The following is a 15,574-nucleotide window of genomic DNA, read 5'->3' on the forward strand; positions in this document are numbered from 1 at the left end:
CTGATTCACACACAAAAATACAAACGTCGATTTGGAGAGTTTCAAACCTGACGTTATATACCAATTAGTACAAAAGTTGCCTCTCAGTGTTTGCCCTTTCGTTTTGTTGTTGTCTTTTTTTTTCCAGCTCGATCTTGTCGAAATAGGGTAACGAGATTCGATAGGCAAAAAACAGGAGGTGCACGGGTGTGCATTGAAATTTCGCCCGAATTTTGTGTATCAACTATACATAATAGATATCAATATTTGCAAATAAAAAGCTTGATTGTAGTAACAAAAACAACCCCCGTCGTATCTACTGCTTGTTCAACAATTCTGTAAGACTCTCTTTGTTGAACGCGCGAGTGAGAACGTCTCCAACATCTTTTCCATCCACAACAACACCGACCTCGCTACATTTAGCCTTCATCTTGAGCTCGGAACAAAGTCCATCAATGTCAAGCTCGCTAAACTTAGGGTGGGTGGTGATCCGTTCCCATATCTGGGAACACTTCATCAAGTTTTTTGAAGTATCGGGCACAGTTTCAGAGGCATCGTTATCATTTTTATCATCCTTTTTATCGTCTTTTTCGTCCCAAAGCTTGAAAGACTTGCCGTTCAAAGAATTCAAGTTGTTTTGCGTTAGTTGTTGAGAGGAATTAAAGAAATCTCCAAAAGGATCGTCCTTTGATTCTTCGGTGATGAGTCCGTCTAGTGGATTGGTTTCCTGTCCAGCAGCAAGATCCACCTCGTTTGTCGAAAATATCAAATCTGATGGTGAAAATGCCGATGGATTAGACTGATCAAACACAAGAGAAGCATCGTACGTGGGCGTATCGAATAGGAATGGCAGATCGTTAGAATCCGACTTGGTGGTGCCATAATCGGCAAGCATTTGGAATGGAGAAGATGACGATATTTCCGATCCAAGATTCAACGAGGATCCAAAAGTAGATGTGGCTTTGCCGGAAACGCTTCCTGGACGCTTGGACTTTGGAACAGGATCCTCCTTGTTGCCGCAGACAGTTCCTAAACTGTCACAAAAGCCGACCTCTTCGGTGAATTCGTCCTTGTAGCTGCTCTGGTTGAGCTTATTCAGGTCGTTCTTCGCAATATCGTACGGTTGTTCGCTCTGTCTATACCATCTCTCCTTATCGGGCCATGGCACCTGCGACTCGGATCCTCTATCCACGGCAGAAGAGCACGAGGATGTTGGAGTATGTGTAGAATTATTCGGAGAAGAGGAATTGGATATGGATTTTTCAGAGTCAGTCGATGTGATTGCAGAAACAGACCCTGGGTTCTTCTGTCTAACATCTGCCATCGTAGGTAGCTTCACGGGAAGCTCTCCACCGCTCTGCCGCGTCAATTCGTTCATTAGCGTGTCCACTTGGATTCTCAGCAGTTCTGTCTCGTTGGTAATTTGCAGTTTCTCGTTTTCAAGTAACTGCACCTTCATTTCCAGTTCTTTCATCTTCTTCTCTTTTCTCTCTCTGAAAGCTCGCTGAGCTGCCCTGTTTTGTGCGGTTCTCTTGTTGGAAGGCTCAGTGCTGATGGGTTTGCGGCCCGGTTTGGTATGAACGCCATCATCAGGCGAGCTGCTTGAAACGGTCGAAGACATCGTGTTTTTACCCGGCTTTTACTAGCTTGCAAATGTTTGTATTATTGGCTGTCCGATTAGATGATACAACTAGTAAAACGGCAATTTGGTCTTCTTGTTAGACCCAAATTCTGACGTTAAGCTAAGTAAGAAATTAATTTACTAATTTGCCATTTGGAATTTTGTCTGTTTCGCGCACTCAACATTAAATTAGTAATCATCTGCACTGCACAGCCAAATATGGAAGCTCCAGAAAAAAGTCTATTTAGCCTCAGTTGTGGTGAAAAATTCCTATTGATCTGTGCTAAACAGCCACCATAGACCCGTGAACAATCTGGTGACCAGGGGTTGTTGTTAATTTCGTTTTTTGGTTCAAAAATGTCTCGTAGAAGGCCCGCAAAACCCGTGCTATAGTTTCTTTGCTGTTGATTAAAGATTGGGCTAGCCCTTGGCCAGAGCCCCATCCCTGCACCAGGTTCAGATTATGAAGCACCCCAAGACAGATTGCAACTACAACCAGATCGACCGCAGCCTGCTTCACAAGTCCTTTTGTCACGCGAAACAGCCGAACAATGGCCAGCACAACCAGTTGGCGGACCCGTGCAGAAACCGGCTTCCGGGACCTATCTTTCCGCGGTCTGTTTCTGTGGCCATTTGGAGACTCCTGGAGATGGGCACTAAGTCCGATTGTTTTCAGGCTGGCGATATCGCTGCTGAGGCGGTTCAAAGTGGAGTTGATATCGTTCTGCCACTTGACAAACTCGTAGTTTCTCGTCATTGGTTCGCTCGTCCCGTTCCCACTTATTGTCCGTTGTCCTATCGTTGGTGCGTGTGTCTTTTCCGTCATCTGTAATCCGCTCGCCATGGAAATCCGCGAAACCGGCCGCACGATGTTGGGGTTCGATCCAGAAGACGTTAGTCTGTACAACGACAGTGCCGGAGACTGTGCTCGTGCCGCAAACGGTGGCTCAGGAGCAAGATCCGCAAACGTGGGCGATAACTGCTGGTCTTTCACCTGGTCCCATAGATATTCCAGCTCGCTCAGCAGCTCCCGAGCCTCCACAGACTCGTTGGCATGGGTTCTCATCGTCTCTATCAGGAACGAAATGTACTGTCTTTTTGCCTCCGTGCGAGAAACGCCCTCTTCCTGTTTCCAGGCGTCCCATTTGCGTTTTGCGGCCTCGTCTTCCGGTCGCGAGCCAATGGGTCTGTCCATGAGCCCGGTCACATCTCCCTCTGTAGCTTGTTTATAAAGTCCGTACAACTTGACACGGTTGGACAGCGGCGGACGGGGAAGCGAACTCTTCGGAGACCGTGTGGACAATGTTCGGATGGTCGCTATGGCCTTCACAAAGACCCTGTCGATGGAATCAGACATCAGAATATGATTTTATTATTGTTTATTCAATTAGGCTATCAAGAATTAAAAACAAGATTATTGTGATGGTGTACGGATTACATGTACGTGATTACGCAAGCAATTACAATGTCTGAATCTGAAATGGACCTATGGAATCATGTAATCATTCATCCACGGTGAGTAGGAAACAGGTCGATCTCGTTTGCACCAAAATAGGAACCAAATATAGCAGCATTTGGCACCAGAGTGTTGGCAAACTGGGTCTAAATGAATTGGTTTTCTGTATTATTGATATATTCCACCTTGTACATATCTTCAGTTCTCTGGAACGTCAATCTCGCCAGCGTCGATGGCTTCAATGATAGCGTGAGGGTTCTTACCAGCAACTCTGCATCCAACAGATTGAGCAGTACCAAGGACCTCCTTGGCAACAGAAGCGAGGTTCTTACCGAACGACTTTTCTCTCATGGTTCTGGCAATCTCCCAGATCTCTTCAAGTTGAATGTTACCGGAGTGCTTCACGTTCTTCTCCTTCTTTCTGTCTCTAGGTGGCTCCTTCAAAGCAGTGATCACCAAAGAGGAGGCAGATGGCACAACAGAGGCCTGAGCTTGTCTGTTTTGGATTCTCAATTGCACAGTAACCTTGATACCCTTGAACTTGGTAGTGGCCTTGGCAATATCTTCACCAACCTTCTTTGGGGAAAGACCAAGAGGACCGATCTTTGGGGCAAGAGCGGAAGAGGCTCCCACTTCACCACCAACGGCTCTCAGGTAGATGAATTTCACTTCGTTAGGGTCGAACTTTGGAGGCATGTTAAAAGGGTGTGGTAAATTTTTTCTCACAACGAAAATTTGAAATATTTCTCCAGGTGCACGGTTGGAGTGAGTGTGGTCACGTGACTTTTGTTGCGGGTTGCGGAGACCTTTATGGAGAGCACTACATTGATTCGACTACAACACTCCATATCGGTGAGATACTCATCTTCCTTAGCGGATGCCGAAGCCACCGTCCGATAATGGTCTGTGTGATTTGGGGAGCGCGTCTGATTTATTTGGTGGTCACTTTTATGTTGGGATAGTACAGGTGGTAGCCGATTTTCTCAAAGGACACCTTAAACTCGGGCTTGGACGACTCGGTGGCAGCCTTGAGAACCTGGCTGAACGCCAATTGGACCGCGATGTTGGCCTTTTTCAGCAGCTTGACTTCGTCGAGAAAAGCCTCGGCCATGAACTTTGGGTACTGCAGTTTTGCAACCATTGCCTCGAATCGCCGCAAGTCCAGGTTGACTCTGTCTGCTCGTTGTTTCATGAGCACCCTTTCGTAGTTGGCTCCACTTCCTTGCAACGAGCCATGGATCCACACGTTTTGTCTCATGATGTGCTGGTATTCGGAGTATGGAAGCAGTTGAGGAATGCCGATGGTCTGATACGACTTGAACTGCAGATTGTAAAGGATCTCTTCAGACACCTTGCACAGTTTAGGGAGGCCCAACAGCCCAAATCTCTGGAGCAATCGGAACAAACAAACGCGGGACTCTGTAAGGTTTTTATGGATTTCGTATTTCACCAGTTGGAACTCGAAATAACGTTCCATCCGCTCAAACTGGGGCAGAAACTCCTTATCGATCTCGTACTGTTCTCTAAGCTTGTTCTTCTTGTCGCCCTTGGCCTTCTTGATGCGTTTCGAGTAGTTGTTGATCTGTGTTTGGCGGAGCCGGTTCAGGTCCAAGAGTCGGTGGATATGCTGGATCAGATGCTCCAGCTGGTTCCCAAGCTGCCAGTATCCCAGATGCAGCTCGCGGGGGTCTTTGTACAGGTCGAGTTCGATCGATTTGAAGAGCAGGTCGGCCATCTTGGACAGCTTCAAATAGTAGACGAACGAGGCAAGCGGCATGGCTGGGAGTTCTGAGTCCGGGAACACGTCGTTGAGCTTGGAGTTGAGTCCTGTTTCGAAGTTTTCTGTCTCCACCTGGATGGAGTCCCAAATGATTAGCTCTTTGTTGACAAACTGTCTTTGACGCGACGGGTTCTGCGAAATCGAGGTCAGAAAGTTGTAGAACGCCGGCTCCAGCTGTGTGAGTAGCTTTTCAAACCCTTCGCGGATCTCCTTGCTGTCGACGTCGGACAGTTTCTGCTGGATCTTGGAGTTCTGGAGCGAGATCTTGTTCACTATATCTATCAGCAACGTGGAGATATTCCAGTGCTTGGAGCCCAGGATCGACTGGTCGTCTCTGATCAGAAACAGTTGCATCAGAGTGCGGACCACGATATGGTTGCCGAGGATCTCGTCTGGGTCCGCGGTGAACTGTCGCCGACACATGAACACGTTCAAATAGTCGAGCAGTTCGATGCTGTCGCGCACCAGAAACACCTTGGTCATGAACCTGAGGTCCACAAACATCTTGGCGAAACTGGCAACCGACTGGTCGAACGACGCATATGCCAACGGTTTTGGCGGCGACCGGTTGTTCAGCGTTCGTTGCACGTTCGTGGAGAAACACGCAGTCTTTGGCAGCGAGTCCACGAGCTTGGCGGTCTCCGGAGACGCCAAAGTGTCCAATAACGAAACAGCTTTGTCGATATAGCTGAAATCGGCGGTCTTGGGTGTTCCCTGGTACAGTTCCGTGTTGATCTGGACAAGGCTGTTGATTTTGAGCGACTGGTCCAGAACTGACAGCAAGGCAATACACAACGAGGCCGATTCGGACTTTGGCTGCGTTTCGAGCCATTGAACGGCCCCATTGACCGTCTGCGAAACGTCCTCGGACTCAAACACGGCAAAGTCCAGATCCATGGTCTGGGTATTAAGGTCTTCCTCCTCGTAGATGACCCCTGCGACTCCCAGAGACAACACCTGGTTGACAAACTGCACCACGGCCTTCACAAACGGCACCAGGACCTTGTTCTCGATGGTCCCCTCAACAGGGTTCCCTAATATCAATTGCTCAACGTAATGACAACTTAGTACGCTGACGCTCAGCGAGTTGTTGTCGAGCCACGCACAAACACACCCCAGTAGCCGGGCCATGACCCAGGCGGCGTGGTCCAGCGTCGGAACGGCAGGGTCGATTTGTTCGGGTGTCAACAATGCGGTGTCGAGCTTGGGATTCATCACCTCCAAAGCGTGCGTTCCTTCAAGCAGCTTGAAGTGTTTGGACTTGGCGATATCACCATACTCTATTTTCGACGCTATGGAGAAAAACTCGTCTGTTATATCGTCATAATCGTGGATGTTTAAAACACCCAGCTGTTGTTGAACGTCCATAAAGAAAAATATTTGGACATTTCACGAAATCACACGTAGATTCAGATTTAAAGAGGAAGATTGGGCGTTTAATGGCGGATTTCAGCCAACAAACATGCTACACGCTATAAAAACACATCAAATTCACTGAATTGTCTCGTCTAATATTCATTGCTCTACATCTAAATAGTCTCCGATAAAACCTTGTTGAGCTTGTTGACCTTGGTGGCAAGAGAAAGATCAACAGACTTCTCGCCAACCTCGACAATCAAACCACCCAAGATCTCTGGGTTGACCTCGTTCTTGATCTTGAGGGTCTTCTCTGGACCAACAAACTTGGATGCAGAAATGGACTTGCTGAGCTTGTTGAGGATCTTGGAGTCCAATGGCTTGGCAGACACAACGGTGGCCTCCACCACGCCTTTGTAGGCGTCGTTCAAAACACCAAACTGCTTAGCAATAGCCTCAAACAGAGAAAGTCTGTTGTTGTCGGCCAACACAGAAAGCAGGTTTCCAACAACAGGGTCCAACTTCAGGTCCTTGGACAAAACGGAAACAACCTCCTGTCTGGAGTCTTGCGAAAGAGCAGGGTTGGACAGAATCTGAGCAAGTTTAGGGTCCTTGGAGATGGTGGAGTTCAACTTCTCGACAGATTGGAACGTCTTCTCAATGGACGAGTCTTTGGCAGATGCGGTGAACAATGCGGTGGCGTAGGTGCCGTCAAGACCAAACAGCTGAACTGGCGGCTTAATTGGGGCGGCCGATGCCAATCTTCTCACAAATTGACGGGATGCAAACATGAGTTGGATTCTGTTAATAGGTGTGTTTTTTTGGGGGTTTGAATTTTTTAATTCGTTGGGCATAAGTGCCACGTATGTGTGGCAGATATGCCAATTTCCGGTTGGTGGTTGAAAAAAAAAAATCCAAGACCAAACACACCCATGTCGTTCTTACTTAACGTGGCCAGACCGGCTTTTATGGCGTGCAAGCTGTCGCCGCAGTTTGGTGTGCGGAGTGCTAGTCATGTGGTTGTGAGTCAGAGAAGAATCGACCAGACCGAGCTGGAGAAACAGGACACTGTGACCAGACGTCAGTTGGAGCTGAGTAAAGAAAGGGTGCAATTCAAGCGGCTCAAGCCGTACTCGCCCAGTCTGAGATGGTGGAGACGGCCGATCTACCCTCACTTGTGGTCGGGCAAGCCGTACAAGCCGCTGACGGTGACCAGAGTGTCCCAGTCGGGACGGAATAGCACAGGAAGAATCGTGGTGAGACACCGTGGAGGAGGCCACAAGCGTCGTATTAGACTGATCGACTACGCCAGAAACACCCCGGGCCCGCACACGGTGGTGCGGATCGAGTACGACCCGAACAGAACGTCGCACATTGCGCTGCTTAAACACCAGGATACAGGAGAAATGTCGTACATCATCGCGTGCGAGGGGCTGCGTGCGGGAGACGAGGTGGAATCGTTCCGCGCTGGTATTCCAGAGCGGCTGATGAAAGAGATGGGCGGCAAAGTGGACCCTGCCATTCTTGCGGTGCGGATCTCCAGAAAAGGTAACTGTCTTCCGATCTCGTTGATTCCCGTGGGGACCATTGTGTACAACGTGGGCGAGCACAAAAACGGCCCGGCCAAGTACTGTCGTGCTGCCGGCGCGTACGCGCGGCTGGTGGCCAAGGATCTGGAGAAAAAACGTGCGATTGTGCAACTGCAGAGCGGAGAACAACGGTACGTGAACTTGGAGGCCTGTGCTACGCTCGGAGTGACATCGAACTCCGCCCACCACAACCAGAGTCTGGGTAAGGCCGGAAGAAAGAGAAACATGGGTATCAGACCCACAGTTAGAGGTGTTGCCATGAACAAGTGCGACCATCCATTGGGAGGTGGTCGTGGTAAGTCCAAGGGTAACAAGGTGCCTATGTCTCCATGGGGTGTGATTGCCAAGGGAGGATTCAAGACCAGAATCGGCAAACATGTGAATAAAAACAAGGTCAAGGACCGGCCTCGTGGTAAGCAAAGGTGAATGTATATAGCTGCGACATAGAAAAATGTTGTGACAGAGTTAAAAATTCAAGATTAATAAATAATGCATGCAGGTTAATTTTTTTCGTTTATTTTTTTTGACTTGGATTTATTGATTCCTTGCCATGTTAAGAGCTCCGTCCTTTAGAAGCGTGCGATTGCAACGGTTCAGCACGTCTGCTGCGTGGAGAGCGGCCCAGATTCTTTCTGGAACCAAGCTTGCTTCGCAGATCCGTTTGGACGCCAAACAGGCTATTGAGCAGATCCAGGCCAAACAGCCTAATTTTAAGCCTTCCTTGACAATTATCCAGGTTGGCGACAGACCAGACTCTTCTGCATACGTTCGTATGAAACTGAAGGCATCAACAGAGTCCGGCGTCGAGTGCAACATCGTCAAGTTGCCCGAGGACACCCACGAGATCACTCTGTTGAACAAAATTCGACTCTTGAACGAGGATTCCAAGGTTAATGGTGTTTTAGTGCAGTTGCCGCTGCCTAAACACATCAGCGAGGTCAAGATCACCAACAGCGTGGCAACAGAGAAGGACGTGGACGGGTTTGATAGATACAACGTGGGAGAACTGTCAAAGAAGGACGGAAACCCGCTGTTTCTGCCTTGCACCCCTAATGGATGCATGCGTTTGTTGGAACAAACAGGCGTGCAATTGGCCGGCAAACACGCCGTGGTGATTGGCCGTTCCGACATCGTGGGAACCCCCGTGGCTGCTCTGCTGAAGAAGGCCAACTGTACCGTCACCATCTGCCACAGTCAGACTGATAATATTCCACAGCTGGTGAAACAAGCTGACATTGTGATTGCTGCTCTGGGAAAGCCAAACTTCGTGAAAGCCGACTGGCTCAAGGACAACGCCATTGTGATCGACGTGGGCATCAACTACGTGGACGCTCCAGGAACCAAGTCTGGCCACAAGCTCACCGGAGACGTTGACTACGCAGGCTGTGCGGAAAAGGCCTCCTTTATCACGCCTGTTCCCGGCGGAGTGGGTCCCATGACCGTGGCAATGCTTGTTCACAACGTGTACCAGGCAGCCAAGCGCCAGCTCGAGCAAGAGTCGCGCCCGGTCGTGTGCGAGCCGCTTCCTCTGGAATGCAAAGAGCCTGTGCCGTCCGATATCGACATCTCGCGCGCCCAGCAGCCAAAGGTTATCACCGAAGTGGCCGAAGAGCTCGGGATCAAGGAGTCCGAGCTCGAGCAGTTCGGCCACTACAAGGCCAAGGTGTCGTTGGATGTCTACGACCGGTTGAAGGACTACAGAGACAACGGTAACTACGTCTTGGTGGCAGGAATCACTCCTACTCCTTTAGGAGAAGGAAAGTCCACCACCACGATGGGTCTTGTGCAGGCTTTGGGCGCCCACATCGGCGTTCCTGCCGTTGCCAACGTCAGACAGCCTTCCATGGGTCCAACGTTTGGTGTGAAGGGGGGTGCTGCTGGTGGAGGATACGCTCAAGTGATTCCTATGGACGAGTTCAACATGCACTTGACCGGAGACATCCACGCAATTGGTGCAGCCAACAACTTGCTGGCTGCTGCCATTGACACGAGAATGTTCCACGAGGCCACCCAAGGCGACAAGGCGTTGTACAAGCGTCTGGTTCCTGCCAAGAAGGGAAAGAGAGCGTTCACTCCGTCGATGCTGAAACGGTTGCAGAAACTGGGCATCTCCGAGACCGACCCGGACAAACTGACCGAGCAGGAGGCCACCAGGTTCGCCAGACTCGACATCGACCCGGCCACCATCCAGATCAAGCGCGTGGTGGACGTGAACGACCGGTTTTTGAGACAGGTCACCGTTGGTGAGGCTCCTACAGAGAAGGGCTTTGTGCGTAAGACCGGGTTCGACATCACCGTTGCCTCGGAGATCATGGCCATTCTGGCGCTGTCCAAGGACCTGGAGGACCTGAGAGCCCGTGCGGGCAGAATTGTGGTTGGAACCAGCAAGTCTGGCGAGTCTGTTACGGCAGAAGACGTTGGCTGTGCGGGCGCCATTGCCGCTCTCTTGAAGGACGCAGTCAAGCCAAACCTGATGCAAACGCTCGAGGGAACGCCTGTGTTTGTGCACGCGGGTCCGTTCGCCAACATCTCGATCGGTGCGTCGTCGGTCATCGCCGACAGACTGGCCCTGAAACTCGTGGGCTCGCACCCGGGAGCCGATCCTGCTACCAAGGGTTTCGTTGTCACCGAGGCCGGTTTCGACTTCACTATGGGCGGAGAGCGGTTCTTCAACATCAAGTGCCGCGCCTCTGGCCTGAAGCCAAACGTGGTGGTGTTGGTGGCCACCTCCAGAGCCTTGAAGCTGCACGGAGGCGCCCCAGACGTGAAGCCGGGCCAGGCTCTTCCTGAGGAGTACACCCAGGAAAACGTCCAGCTCGTGAGACAGGGATGCGCTAATCTGGCCAAGCAGATCGCCAATGCCAAGAGCTATGGCGTGCCGGTCGTGGTTGCCATCAACCAGTTCGTCACCGACACCCCGGCAGAAATCGCCGCTATCCAGGAGGAGGCCCTCAAGGCTGGTGCAACCGCTGCTGTTCCATCTAACCACTGGGCCAAGGGAGGTGCCGGTGCAGTCGACCTGGCCAAGGCCGTGGTGGAGGCTGCCAAACAGCCAAACAAGGGAGACTTCCTGTACGACCTGGAGAGCTCTGTGGAGGAGAAACTGGGAGCCATTGCTACCAAGATGTACGGCGCCGACGGCGTGGAGCTGTCGCCGCTTGCCAAGGAGCAGGTTGCATCCTACGAGGCCCAAGGGTTCGGCAAGCTGCCGATTTGCATTGCAAAGACGCAGTACTCGCTGTCGCACGATCCGAAACTCAAGGGTGTGCCGACCGGATTCACAGTCCCTATCAGAGAGGTTCGTTTGAACGCGGGCGCGGGATACTTGTATGCTCTGGCAGCACAGATCATGACCATTCCTGGTCTGTCGACCCACGCCGGATACATGAACGTGGAGGTCGTCGACGGCCAGATCGAGGGTCTCTTTTAAAACACATTAGAGTCTATAAACCACATTCGTAACTATTATCAAGAAGAATTGATCTTTTCGGAAATCTTTGCCTGCTTCACCAAATTGGCTGGAGCGTCCATCTCGTCCAGCATCAGCTCGATCAATCTCACCTTGTCGTTCTTGTTGAACGCCTTGTCCTCAAACAGAGTGTTAAGCTCCTCGACGGTGCTCACGCGGTGGTTTTCGTATTCGACCTTGTCGTGGAAAAGCTCGAGGATCTTGGAGTGGTCCCAGGTCTGGATCATATTATACTGGGCGTGTTCTCCGTGGATCAGCTTCTCGATGGTGTATCCCTTGTTGTTCAACACAAACAGGTAAGGCTTGAGGTTCCAGCGACAAACGTCAGAGATGGCCTGGACCGTCAGTTGCAACGATCCGTCTCCGATAAACAGGATGCATCTGCGGTTTGGATCGATCTCCTCAAGCGCAAACTGGGCCCCCACGGCAGATGGCAGCGAGTACCCAATGGATCCCCACAACACCTGCGAAATGGCTGTCACCTTGGATGGGAAGTGGGTCTGGATCACACCAAACGAGGAGGTACCTGTTTCGGTGACAATAACGTCTCCGGATTTGAGGAAGTACGATAGCTTCTTCCACAGGTAGTCCTGGGTCAATTTACCAGACTTGACGTTGACAACCTGCTTGTAATCATGAACAGAAGCAGGCAATGGGCCTGGAACGTAGTTCGAGGTTCCCTTCTTGATCTTCTCGTCCAGTTTCTCCAAAACGTACTGCATCTTGACGTTGGAGTAGGTGGCAGCCCTGACTTTGCAAAAGTCCGAGTGGAACTCAATCACATTAGTGGTGTGGTAGTTGTACGTGAACGAACCTGTGTTGAAGTCCGACAACAGACCGCCCACGCTCAAAATCAGGTCCGCGCTCTCCACGGCTTCCTTAACGTCCGGATTGGACAGAACACCAACATAAACTCCTCCGTATCTTGGATTATCCTCGTCGAACGACGACTTGCCCATAGGAGTCGTGAAAACAGGGAACTGCGTGGTTTCGGCAAACACAGCCACCAGATGCTTGACGTCGTGTCTGGAGGCACAAGCGTCCACCAGAACGATCGGGTTTTTGGCTTCCTGGATCTTGGCATAGATGTTCTCCACAATCTCGAGTTCGGCCTCCTTCTCGTTCAATGGCAGCTCGAGATCGAGCTTCTTCTCCAGCCGACTGGCGTCAACCAGCTCATTCACAAAGTTTGAAGGCAGACCCAAATACACCGGTCTTTTAAGAGTGAACGCAGTGACAATCAAGTCGTCCACAATGGCCTGAGCATGTTCAATGTCCTCAATACTGGTAGCCTTTTCTGTGATGTGTTTGGACATGTCCTCAAAGATGTCAAACCGGCCGTTACCCAAGGTGTGGTGCAACAACAACCGGTTCGAGATACTTGACAAAGAAGGAGTACCGACAATATGGAGACACCCCACATGCTCGGCCATCATTCCAGCAATTGCATTCACGGCAGAAAGATCACCCACACCAAAAGTGGTCACCAAACAACTCAATCCGTTGATTCTAGAGTATCCATCGGCAGAATAACCAGCATTGAGCTCGTTGGCGTTACCGGCCCATCTTAGCCCTTCAACGTCATAGATATGATCCAATAAAGAAAGGTTAAAGTCTCCAGGAACACCAAAGATGGTTTTCACGCCCACCTGTCTGATCCGCTCAAAGATGTAGCGTCCAAGTGGGATTTGAGAATCGTTTGTAGAAGTTGTCATTTTGTCTACAGTTCAAAGTCCATTGCCCCCCTATATATACGCCTTCTGGATCTGGTATGCAGCAAGCGAAATTAGACACACCACCTCAGGTGCATTTGTGCGCCGCACGGATAATAATTTTCCTCCGGGCAGTTGAAGCAATTGGCGGGCGGGGCAGTTTCGAGGTGGCTAATGCTGCCCCCCACCGTAAACATGCCAACATGCTCGAACAAACTGCGCTCTCGAGCGACACAGACAAGCCAACTTGTCATCGTTCCCGGACTTACTGGATAATCCGATGGGCAGATCAACTCCGAGCCGTTATTCTCCGTCACACCACCTGCTTAATTCCCTCCGCTTACATAACGATAACACACGACGTATCCCACGCGGGAAGCTGCTTAGGTAATCAATTTGTCTGGGAGACCCCAAATTTTTTTTATTTACCTTTGATTATCTTTGTTTACGCTTGTTTGACGAGTATGGAGTTTGGAGCAGGTAAGTGCATGCAATTGCCAGACTAACACCAGATTTTGATCCGAGCTTGCTGCGTGTGGTTGATCTGAAGGAGATCCTCCACAAAATGGACGTCGCAATTCCTCGCGGCGCTCGTAAGGCAGATCTTGTGAAGCTTGTAGCTGCCGAGGCAGACAAACGGGCCAAGCCTGTGGAAAAAACCGGTGGAGATGATAAAAAGGAGACTGTGGATGAAAAACCTACTGCTGAGCCAGAGAATAGTAAACCGGATGAGTCTGAGAAGTCCGAGAAGTCTGTCGATCTGGAGTCCAAAGCCTCTACTTTGAAAAAGATCCCACCACCAAAGGTGACCAAGCCCAGACCGAAGATCCCAAAGCCCAAGAGAATACCACTTAATCCGCCCTCAAAGCCGCAATCGCCACCAAAGCCAAAATTGAAGGATCTGCTCGAACAGACGGTTCCTCAAAAAAGAAGTTTGGAAAACGAGTCTGACGACGCAAACTCAACAACCGTCCACAAGGAATATTCGCAGATCCTCAAGAAACAGACGAATCACAAACGCGTTTTCTCGTCGTCCGCACCAACAACACCTAATAATTCGGTGATTGAGTCACCAAAGAAGTCGACTTTGAAGCTGGAGTCTAGTCCCCAGCAAGAGATCAAGGCCGAAACGCCTGAAGCTTCCAGAAAATCGTCTAGGAAGAACACTCCGAAGAAACCTGTGAATAGTTCTCCAAAGAGCCCTGCTCAGAAGGAGGTTTTCAAACACCCGGCCGATGACACCTCGTTTGTCATCCCCACCCTTCCTTCTTCAACACCAATGGCTCCCAAATCTCCTCAGAAACACCACCAGTCTCTCAATGTGTCTAATTTTGCAGCCCAGTTGGAGAAGCTGTCTGGACCAACAAAACAAATTTCTCCTGATAAGTTATCGTCTCCGCCCCCAAAGTCTCCCGACACCACAGACGACGATGCCATGCTGACACAACTTCAACATGAAATCGATATAACCCAGGAACAAATAGAAGTGCAGTCGAAACAGGCACTCAAAGCAATTGAAGCCCCTCCACCTTCCAATCTCGCCTACAGGCTGGGACTCGTATGGTTCTTGACATTGAGTCTCATGTACGCATTCACCTGCTACCGCGAACAGCGAATAAGAACAGGGTTTTGCGGGTTCGAGGTGTACCGGCCATTATTCAATTACGACCGCAGATCATATTCTGGACTCACTCCGTATCTGGACTCCATCGAGAACCTTCTAAGTTTGAATTGTGTTCCATGTCCTGAACACGGACAATGTTTCCCATACTCCAAGTTATTCTGTGACGCCGACTACACTGTGCACAAACCAATTAAATCCCTGTTTGGTCTTCTCCCCACGTTCCAAACGTGTGTTTTGGACTCTGCCAAAGTAAAAAAGATTGACAAGATGGTGAAACTGTCCACAGATCTGCTCAATAGACGCAATGCTGAGTACAAATGTGGTCGTGGAGAAGATCAGGATGTTGGACTCACTCTACCGCATTTGCAAAACTACCTCATTGAAAGACTGGATATCAAGGACGACGGATTCGATTATCTCTGGGAAAAGACTTTGAACGTGCTGGAAAACCGTCCAGAGCTTGTTATTACCAACGACTTCATCCGGTCCAACTCTTTGTCCAAACTTTCAATCAAATGCCGTCTAATAAGGATGTTTATGGACGTGTTTATTCGGTTCAGATGGCACTTGTTAGGATTGGTGTTCATTGCAGCCACGTTCAAATATATCAGCATTCGGTTCACGCGATACCGCACAGAAAGAAAGCTTGTCAACGAGCTGACTACCAAAGTGATCGAGAAACTGCACAAACAAGCAGAGTTGCACCGTCTGGGCAAATCGTCGTTGGCATATATTGGGAAGATCCAGCTACGCGATTACTACCTCATCGATGCGTCTTTAAGTGCAAAACAGAAAACTAAAGTTTGGGACCGCGTCAGCAAGCTTGTTGAGACCAACACAAACGTGAAAACATACATGACCGAGGTTCGCGGCGAGATGTTCAAAGTTTGGGAATGGATAGCCACCATCTGAGTCGCCAACTGGTGCAGAGATGTTCTCGAAACATGGGACAGAATTCTGCAAAAAAATTAGTCAGGGCATTTTTTGA

At 50.0% G+C, this 15,574-nt stretch overlaps 18 protein-coding genes across 18 annotated transcripts; 9 read left to right on the forward strand and 9 right to left on the reverse strand.

The window, feature by feature from the left end:
• Positions 1-295: 295 nt before the first annotated feature.
• OGAPHI_006605 (uncharacterized protein) lies at positions 296-1,600 on the reverse strand (the record flags this gene model as incomplete). Its single annotated transcript, XM_046207909.1, has 1 exon — positions 296-1,600. The coding sequence occupies one exon, from the start codon at positions 1,598-1,600 to the stop codon at positions 296-298; it is 1,305 nt and encodes a 434-aa protein (XP_046058322.1).
• Positions 1,601-1,883: 283 nt separating this feature from the next.
• OGAPHI_006606 (uncharacterized protein) lies at positions 1,884-2,957 on the reverse strand (the record flags this gene model as incomplete). The annotated part of the gene is made up of 1 exon (XM_046207910.1): positions 1,884-2,957. The coding sequence occupies one exon, from the start codon at positions 2,955-2,957 to the stop codon at positions 1,884-1,886; it is 1,074 nt and encodes a 357-aa protein (XP_046058323.1).
• On the forward strand, positions 2,470-2,832 carry OGAPHI_006607 (uncharacterized protein; the record flags this gene model as incomplete). Its single annotated transcript, XM_046207911.1, has 1 exon — positions 2,470-2,832. The coding sequence occupies one exon, from the start codon at positions 2,470-2,472 to the stop codon at positions 2,830-2,832; it is 363 nt and encodes a 120-aa protein (XP_046058324.1).
• A 249-nt stretch (positions 2,958-3,206) lies between the features above and the next one.
• OGAPHI_006608 (uncharacterized protein) lies at positions 3,207-3,770 on the forward strand (the record flags this gene model as incomplete). The annotated part of the gene is made up of 1 exon (XM_046207912.1): positions 3,207-3,770. One exon carries the CDS (start codon positions 3,207-3,209, stop codon positions 3,768-3,770), a length of 564 nt encoding a protein of 187 aa, XP_046058325.1.
• Positions 3,255-3,752, reverse strand: OGAPHI_006609 (uncharacterized protein; the record flags this gene model as incomplete). Its single annotated transcript, XM_046207913.1, has 1 exon — positions 3,255-3,752. The coding sequence occupies one exon, from the start codon at positions 3,750-3,752 to the stop codon at positions 3,255-3,257; it is 498 nt and encodes a 165-aa protein (XP_046058326.1).
• A 163-nt stretch (positions 3,771-3,933) lies between the features above and the next one.
• OGAPHI_006610 (uncharacterized protein) lies at positions 3,934-4,848 on the forward strand (the record flags this gene model as incomplete). Its single annotated transcript, XM_046207914.1, has 1 exon — positions 3,934-4,848. One exon carries the CDS (start codon positions 3,934-3,936, stop codon positions 4,846-4,848), a length of 915 nt encoding a protein of 304 aa, XP_046058327.1.
• On the reverse strand, positions 3,988-6,204 carry OGAPHI_006611 (uncharacterized protein; the record flags this gene model as incomplete). Its single annotated transcript, XM_046207915.1, has 1 exon — positions 3,988-6,204. The coding sequence occupies one exon, from the start codon at positions 6,202-6,204 to the stop codon at positions 3,988-3,990; it is 2,217 nt and encodes a 738-aa protein (XP_046058328.1).
• Positions 5,288-5,524, forward strand: OGAPHI_006612 (uncharacterized protein; the record flags this gene model as incomplete). The annotated part of the gene is made up of 1 exon (XM_046207916.1): positions 5,288-5,524. The coding sequence occupies one exon, from the start codon at positions 5,288-5,290 to the stop codon at positions 5,522-5,524; it is 237 nt and encodes a 78-aa protein (XP_046058329.1).
• A 161-nt stretch (positions 6,205-6,365) lies between the features above and the next one.
• Positions 6,366-7,046, reverse strand: OGAPHI_006613 (uncharacterized protein; the record flags this gene model as incomplete). Its single annotated transcript, XM_046207918.1, has 1 exon — positions 6,366-7,046. One exon carries the CDS (start codon positions 7,044-7,046, stop codon positions 6,366-6,368), a length of 681 nt encoding a protein of 226 aa, XP_046058330.1.
• On the forward strand, positions 6,532-7,025 carry OGAPHI_006614 (uncharacterized protein; the record flags this gene model as incomplete). The annotated part of the gene is made up of 2 exons (XM_046207919.1): positions 6,532-6,608; positions 6,707-7,025. The coding sequence occupies 2 exons, from the start codon at positions 6,532-6,534 to the stop codon at positions 7,023-7,025; spliced, it is 396 nt and encodes a 131-aa protein (XP_046058331.1).
• Positions 7,047-7,124: 78 nt separating the features above from the next.
• OGAPHI_006615 (uncharacterized protein) lies at positions 7,125-8,207 on the forward strand (the record flags this gene model as incomplete). The annotated part of the gene is made up of 1 exon (XM_046207920.1): positions 7,125-8,207. One exon carries the CDS (start codon positions 7,125-7,127, stop codon positions 8,205-8,207), a length of 1,083 nt encoding a protein of 360 aa, XP_046058332.1.
• A 108-nt stretch (positions 8,208-8,315) lies between these two features.
• OGAPHI_006616 (uncharacterized protein) lies at positions 8,316-8,966 on the reverse strand (the record flags this gene model as incomplete). Its single annotated transcript, XM_046207921.1, has 1 exon — positions 8,316-8,966. The coding sequence occupies one exon, from the start codon at positions 8,964-8,966 to the stop codon at positions 8,316-8,318; it is 651 nt and encodes a 216-aa protein (XP_046058333.1).
• OGAPHI_006617 (uncharacterized protein) lies at positions 8,332-11,211 on the forward strand (the record flags this gene model as incomplete). The annotated part of the gene is made up of 1 exon (XM_046207922.1): positions 8,332-11,211. The coding sequence occupies one exon, from the start codon at positions 8,332-8,334 to the stop codon at positions 11,209-11,211; it is 2,880 nt and encodes a 959-aa protein (XP_046058334.1).
• On the reverse strand, positions 9,529-10,960 carry OGAPHI_006618 (uncharacterized protein; the record flags this gene model as incomplete). The annotated part of the gene is made up of 2 exons (XM_046207923.1): positions 9,529-10,822; positions 10,902-10,960. The coding sequence occupies 2 exons, from the start codon at positions 10,958-10,960 to the stop codon at positions 9,529-9,531; spliced, it is 1,353 nt and encodes a 450-aa protein (XP_046058335.1).
• A 38-nt stretch (positions 11,212-11,249) lies between the features above and the next one.
• Positions 11,250-12,965, reverse strand: OGAPHI_006619 (uncharacterized protein; the record flags this gene model as incomplete). The annotated part of the gene is made up of 1 exon (XM_046207924.1): positions 11,250-12,965. The coding sequence occupies one exon, from the start codon at positions 12,963-12,965 to the stop codon at positions 11,250-11,252; it is 1,716 nt and encodes a 571-aa protein (XP_046058336.1).
• OGAPHI_006620 (uncharacterized protein) lies at positions 11,581-11,838 on the forward strand (the record flags this gene model as incomplete). The annotated part of the gene is made up of 1 exon (XM_046207925.1): positions 11,581-11,838. The coding sequence occupies one exon, from the start codon at positions 11,581-11,583 to the stop codon at positions 11,836-11,838; it is 258 nt and encodes an 85-aa protein (XP_046058337.1).
• A 432-nt stretch (positions 12,966-13,397) lies between the features above and the next one.
• Positions 13,398-14,399, reverse strand: OGAPHI_006621 (uncharacterized protein; the record flags this gene model as incomplete). The annotated part of the gene is made up of 2 exons (XM_046207926.1): positions 13,398-13,866; positions 14,272-14,399. The coding sequence occupies 2 exons, from the start codon at positions 14,397-14,399 to the stop codon at positions 13,398-13,400; spliced, it is 597 nt and encodes a 198-aa protein (XP_046058338.1).
• Positions 13,528-15,498, forward strand: OGAPHI_006622 (uncharacterized protein; the record flags this gene model as incomplete). Its single annotated transcript, XM_046207927.1, has 1 exon — positions 13,528-15,498. The coding sequence occupies one exon, from the start codon at positions 13,528-13,530 to the stop codon at positions 15,496-15,498; it is 1,971 nt and encodes a 656-aa protein (XP_046058339.1).
• Positions 15,499-15,574: the final 76 nt, after the last annotated feature.

The sequence above is a fragment of the Ogataea philodendri genome (assembly GCF_020536065.1).
Source record: "Ogataea philodendri strain CBS6075 chromosome Unknown scaffold13, whole genome shotgun sequence".
NCBI classification, from domain to species: Eukaryota; Fungi; Ascomycota; class Pichiomycetes; order Pichiales; family Pichiaceae; genus Ogataea; species Ogataea philodendri.